The 6,494-nt window shown below is 58.2% G+C and overlaps 2 protein-coding genes across 2 annotated transcripts in view; both read left to right on the top strand.

Annotated features, from left to right (window-relative positions):
• LSCM1_00667 (uncharacterized protein) overlaps positions 1–3,056 on the top strand; it is a gene marked incomplete at both ends in the record, with an annotated part of 7,845 nt that extends 4,789 nt beyond the window's left edge. The window contains one exon of the mRNA XM_067318309.1: positions 1–3,056. This exon is cut by the window's left edge and continues 4,789 nt beyond it. Within this exon, the coding sequence (XP_067174414.1) occupies positions 1–3,056 (3,056 nt within the window).
• Positions 3,057–4,016: 960 nt separating this feature from the next.
• Positions 4,017–4,979, top strand: LSCM1_00666 (uncharacterized protein; the record flags this gene model as incomplete). Its single annotated transcript, XM_067318308.1, has 1 exon — positions 4,017–4,979. One exon carries the CDS (start codon positions 4,017–4,019, stop codon positions 4,977–4,979), a length of 963 nt encoding a protein of 320 aa, XP_067174413.1.
• Between the last annotated feature and the right edge of the window lie 1,515 nt (positions 4,980–6,494).

Genomic DNA, 6,494 nt, shown 5'->3' with positions numbered 1-6,494 from the left:
GGCGACTTGACTCGACGCTATCCGCGCTTGTGGCGGAAAGCTATGACCGCGCCTACGGTCTGTTTGTCGGTATTCAGCAGCTCAGCGAGTTGGAGGAGTTCGCGTTTGTCGCCGACAATCCGCAAGGCCTCAACCACTGGCAAGAGCTCTGGGAGAGGCGCCTGGCGGCCATGGCCTACGAAGGATGGCCTGGCACGCTTGCCGACCACACGCTCGTCATCCCTCTAGCACAGGAGCTCGAGATGTGGCTGCGGTTCGTGTCGCTGTCGCGTGTACACGGCCGCGACCGCACATCACGCGACATTTTGTTTGAGCTTCTGGGCAAGCAGACTATTGCCGCCGCACTGGAGCAGCCGCGGCTGCCGCAACCCCCGATAGCCCTCGCCGCCTGCCAGCACTTCTACGACATCAATGAGCGCGAAAGAGCTGTCGAACTGCTTGAGACATACCTGAAAAAGATGAACCAAGTGTCTCCATCACTGCCGGCCATCGGGGGCAGTCCGGCCAGCTTGGCCATGTGCCACGCGAAGTTAGCCAGTTGGCTCTTCACCGTGGCGAAGAAGAAACGACACAGCGTGGACGCGCACTACTGCGAGTGCATCCGCCACCACCTCGAGAAGGCGACCAGCCTGGACAGCACCAACGGGACCATCTGGCACACATGGGCGCGGTTCAACCACGATCTTGTCACACACCGTTCACGCGGTGCAGCGGGCGAGGTTCGCCGCGATGAGCACGTGAGCCACATTGTGGCCGCCATGGACGGCTACGTGCGGAGTGTGTCCTGCTCGCAGGAGCTGGAGGACATGCTGGGGTTTCTCTCCTTGTGGTTCCTTCATGCGGCGCTGCCGCAGGTGCAGGAGAACGTGGCGCTGCAGACGGCGATCCTCCAGGTAAGCCCGACGGTGTGGCTAAAGGTAATTCCCCAAATCATCGCCCGACTACACTCGCGCGACGCTGTCGTGTCGGAGTCCGTCTTTCAGTTACTCACCATTGTCGCCAAGGCACACCCGCAGGCGCTCCTGTACAACCTCAACGTCACGTTGAACTCCAGTGTTCGGGGGGCGGAAAGCAACACAACGGAGCAGATGGAGCGCAAGCAGGCGGCACAGCGCTTGCTTGGCCGTATCAAGGAGATGCACAATAATGGCCGAACGATGGTCAAAGACGCCGCCCTTGTCTGCGAGGAGCTGGTGCGCTGCGCTGTGCTGTGGACAGAGCTGTGGTTTGACGAGCTTGAGCGAGCGTGGTTTCAGTGGGGGAGGGACAAGAATGCGCACAGCGTGTTTCTGGCGTTGCAGCCGCTGCTTGAGCAGCTATCGCACCCGGATACCCTCGCCGAATCCCACTTTGTGACCGAGTTCGGTGAGTTGCTCAGTGGCGCATGCGAGTACGTCGAGAAGGCGGCCGCGACCGGCAATAACGTCTACATGGAGGAAGCGTGGAACCGTTTCAAGACGGCTGTGAAGCGGATGGATGAGCAGATCAACGGCATGGCCTCCCTTGCACTTCAGCTGGTAAGCCCGCGTCTAATGCAAAGCGGCAAGGACCTGTCGCTGGTGGTGCCGGGGCAGTACAACGAGACTGGAGTGTACCCGCGCATTGCCTCCTTCCAAAGTACGCTTAAGGTGATGAACTCCAAGCAGCATCCGCGTCGCCTCTACATGACGGGCACGGACGGCGTCTTGTACAAGTTTCTTCTCAAGGGCCACGAAGATCTGCGGCTCGACGAGCGCGTCATGCAGCTGCTGGCGTTTGTCAACACACTGCTGGAGAAGCACTCGGCCATCCAGCGCCGCGACTGCATGATCCAGGTTTTCTCCGTCACTCCCCTCAGCGAGAACGCCGGGCTGGTGGGGTGGGTAGACAACTGCGACACACTGCACCAACTTATCAAGGACTACCGTGTGCACTCGAAATATCTTTCGATCGAGGTGAACTTGATGCTGAGCTTCAACGTTGACCTAGACCGGCTCCAGGTGATTCAGCATGTGGAGCCGTTCGAGTTTGCGCTGGAGCAGACGGAGGGCGCGGACCTCGCCAACTCGCTTTGGATGCGCGCACCAAGCGCGGAGTCTTGGCTGGATCGGCGCACCACTTATGTCTGCTCACTTGCCACGATGTCCATGGTTGGTCACATTCTTGGCCTCGGCGACCGTCATCCATCGAATCTGATGATCCACTCCTTCAGCGGTCGTGTCGTGCACATCGACTTTGGCGACTGTTTTGACGTGGCACAGAACCGCAGCGCGTACCCAGAGAAGGTCCCCTTCCGGCTGACTCGAATGCTTGTCAAGGCGATGGAGATGGGCGGCATCGACGGACTCTTCCGCCACGGCTGCATTACGGTGATGGGCGTGCTACGCGAGGAGGGTAGCAGCATTCTAGCACTGTTGGAGGCGTTTGTGCACGACCCACTCGTGTCTTGGTGGCGCGACGAGTCGGAAGACGGGGCCACCGCATCTGCTGCTTTGGCTTCTGCAGTAGCAAGCAGCAGCATGCCGTCTGCCGGTACGGTGGCGCCACCCGGCCACTGCTCGCAGCGCTCCGCCTATGCGGCTATTGGCAAGTCTTTTCAGAAGTCTCGTACCCATTTTGCAGCTCGCACACCGGTGTCGCGCTCGCTGGTGCCGTGTGGTCGCTCCTTGCGTGCGCCACAAACCTCAGTCGCCTCCAGCGCCGCTGCGCCGCCCCCCCTCACGTCCAGCAACCGGTCTTCGGACATTTCGAGCAACATGTCCGTTAACCACACCAGCGAAGCACAGAAGGTAGTTAGTCGCATCCGTGAGAAGCTTGAGGGCCGCGAGTTTGCCGGATGGCAACTGCAGGCTAGCGCCTCGGCGCACGCGTTAGGTGGTGTGGATTTGGCGATGAAGGAGCAGTCAAGCGAGGAGGCGATGCGCGGTGGTCGCTTGGGCAGCGCCGCACCGGCAGCGCCAGTGGCGAGCGGCGAGGACGGGCTTTCGGTACAGGCGCAGGTGACTCGTCTCATCTCGGAGGCGACTTCCAACGAGAACTTGTGCGTGCACTTTCAAGGTTGGTGCCCGTTTTGGTGATGTCGTGTGACGTGCGTGTGCGCGCTGAATCGGTCCCCACTGTCAGAGTGCGCGGCGAAAACGGCCGTGACAACACCCATACACAGATGGGAGAGGTCAGAGGAGTGGGATGTGCGTGCGCATATTGGTGAACAGCCTCTCTCCTCTTCCTTTCTTTGTGTCCATGCAGGAAGTTTCTGCACAGCGCCGCATCAGCTCGAAAGAGAGAAGGGACTTGTAAGCACGACAGATGGAAAAAGAGACGGTCCGCCTCATCGAGGAAAAAAAAACGGCGACTGCAGCCATGCGGCCCGCGTTTCGTTCCCTGCTTGAGTGCGCGCAGGCACCCTTGCTCAATGCTCTTGACACACTATACTGTTGCCTCGTACAAAGCAGAAGAAGCGGAGGGGGGGCGGCGGCGGCGACGGCAGAAGAAGAAGGTGGTCGGTCGCTGCTGGCCGTCGACTTGATCTGCTTCGTGACATTTGAAAGCAGTCTGTCGACGTGGCCAACACGTGCAGGTGGTCAGGCCTCGGCGTGCTAAGGGCGCATCAGCGGTCACTTGTTTAAGTGAAGGCGCAGCGCAAGAGCCAAAATGATGCGAGATGGAGTGGGGCGAGGCAGGACGAGGGCAGCACGCGTTCTTTTGCCCGTTTTGACTGTGGGAGGACTTTTTTCTCCCGAGGGGGGAGGCTGGCCGCCGTGGACTGTGCCATCTCATCCTCATTTTTTTCTGCCCGCCGCACTTTCTCCTCTGAACGCTACCCATCTCGACATGGCCTCTCTACACTCTTTCCCCAACATCCCCACCCTCTCGTGCCCTCGCGCCCGTTTCTGAAATCGGGTGCAACTCTGTCCATCACCGTAACTGCTGGGTCTCGCAACTTGCGCACACACACACACACACACACAACCACTGACGCAAGGTATCGTCACTCTTTTCTGAGCGGAGGATATCCGGCAACTTTAGACGTAGTTAACATGGAGGCCTACCTGGCAGATCCCGAGCACGTTGTGGTGCTCGATGGCGGCCTGGCGACAGAGTTGGAGAGGCGTGACTGCAGCCTTCTTGATCCTTTGTGGTCTGGCAAAGTACTGTTGGAATCGCCGCAGCAAATACAGGACGTGGAGTTGGCGTACCTGCGAGCTGGCGCTCGGTGCATCATCACAGCTAGCTACCAGATTACACCAGAGAGCCTCATGGAGCACCGCCACCTCACCGAGGATGCTGCTGTGGCCGTTATCGAAGAGTCGGTGCGCATTGCGCAAGCTGCGCGAGAGCAGCATGTGAGGGAAAATCCACAGTCTGCACCAGTTTTTGTGGCTGGCTCTGTCGGCCCGTATGGCGCCTACCTCTCTGACGGCTCGGAATACCGTGGTGACTACGCTCGAAGTGCGGAGGAGTTCAAAAAATTTCATCGCTCTCGCATTGCTGCGCTGCTTCGCGCTGGGGTAGATGTGCTTGCCATCGAAACGCAGCCCTCTGCCGCGGAGGTGCGCGCGATTGTGGAGTTGCTTCAGGAAGAACATCCAAGCAGCAGAGCGTGGGTGTCCTTTACGACCTCTAGAGCCTCACCTGTGGACGCCGTTGGCGATGAGACAAAGTGGGCAGATATCATTCCTTTCCTCGAAAAGGCCCCGCAGGTTGTGGCTGTCGGCGTAAACTGCATTCCTATGGCCGAAGCCTCCGCTGTGCTGGCCTATTTGCACACCCTCACAACAATGCCGCTCGTCGTGTACACGAACTCAGGCGAGTCCTACGACCCGGCAACTATGACGTGGCACCCCGTGCTCGTGAGCGATGGCAGTAGTCCTACTTTGGCAGCGCTAGCACCGGAGTGGGCTTCCCACGGTGCTCGGCTTATTGGCGGTTGCTGCCGCACCGGGCCATCTGACGTTGCCGGGGCCGCCGCAGCTCTCAGCAGCGCCGGCCTAGTCGTTTAATGGCATACCTCCCGCAAAGAATGGGTGCGCCCCCCCACAAAAAAAAGTTGCTTGGGAGGATGCACGGAACGCTTGAGTTTGGCTTACCAGCACGCACGGCAAGACCTGACCCTCCCCCCTCTTCCACCGCAGCGTGGAGAGAGGCATGTGTATTTTGGAGTGCAGCGGACACGCGCGTCTTCGACCTTCGCAGCTCTTTTTTTCTTTTCATCAGCTTCCGCCATCGCCAGCGTGCCTTTCCTGAACTCTTCGCCTCTTTCATCCAGTATTTCTCATTTGCCTTCAGCCGGCTCGGATAGGTCTCGCATGGCCGTGTGTTGGACTGTTAGACACACGTATGTGAGCTCCATTGAACCAGAAAATGGTTCAAGAATGGGAACAGTTAGAGCTTTTTTTTCTGAACCTTCGTCTTTGATTACTTCCTCAAGGTCTCTTCGCTTTCCCCCTTTCCTCTCGAGAGAGAGACACACACACAAGCGTGTGAACGCACGGCAGATTAGGGTGGCGATATGATGGCGAACCACCTTGCCCGCCCCTTATCAGAAAAAAAGCGCCGCCTCACCTGCCCCTCCGTGGAAGACAGGCAAAGAATAGGGAGCTAAGCGGAAATACAGCCCTTTTCTTCATCGCTTGACTTGGCACGCTGCCATCATCGCTGAAGAGGGCAAGGCTGCTTGTTGGCACCTCCCCTCCGAAGCATCCCTGCAGCTTTGTCAGCTTCCTGTAGGGAAAGGGCTCTGTTTCACGCTTCAAACCACCTACCCCCCTCCACGCCCTCACCTTTTGTCCTCCGCGTCCGTCGCTCTCGTGCTCACGTTCGCTCCATCCATCGCCGTGGGGCGAGCACCCATGCCACCTTCTCACCCCTCCGCTTTCATGCGCCGACAGTACACAACATAACGAAAGGTAAACAAAGATACCTAAGCAACTCACCCTCCTCCCTTTTCCCTTCCCCTCCAACACACACGCACACCGTTAGTAACTAAAAGCAAACTTAATGGAGGTATTGAACGTAATCGATCTTTGAATAATTCCTCGATATACACTTACACACACAAAAAAACAGCACAGTGCCCTTCTTCTGTTCAACGCAACTCTTCCCACTATTACCTATCCTGGCATCATGAGCGAATACCCGAAGCATGAGGAGACTCTGGGCCCGCTGTCTCCTCATGAGCTCGCAATGCAGTCTCTGTGGACAGGATCAAGGCCCACCGAAGCCGCACCGGACACTTCCTCTGCGAAAGCGACTCGAAAGACCACATTCGACCTCCATCGCCTTCCCAGAGACACACACACAGAGGTGTTGGACATTCCCTTTGTACCCCAGGCCTTATCATCTTCATCTTCACCCGTCGTCGTGCCCTCCCCCAACAAGCGATCACATCCTCAAGACACCACTCCGAACCCCATCAAGCGTCCCAACCACGAAACCGTTGAAGGCTCTACGGACGCGTCCTTACCACCAGATTTAGAGATACAACCATCCTTTTTCTCACTGCCCAACATCCGTGT

The sequence above is a fragment of the Leishmania martiniquensis genome, chromosome 36, assembly GCF_017916325.1.
Source record: "Leishmania martiniquensis isolate LSCM1 chromosome 36, whole genome shotgun sequence".
NCBI classification, from domain to species: domain Eukaryota; phylum Euglenozoa; class Kinetoplastea; order Trypanosomatida; family Trypanosomatidae; genus Leishmania; species Leishmania martiniquensis.
The sequence above is the reverse complement of the archived record's forward strand: the minus strand, read 5'-3'. Positions and strand labels throughout refer to the sequence as shown.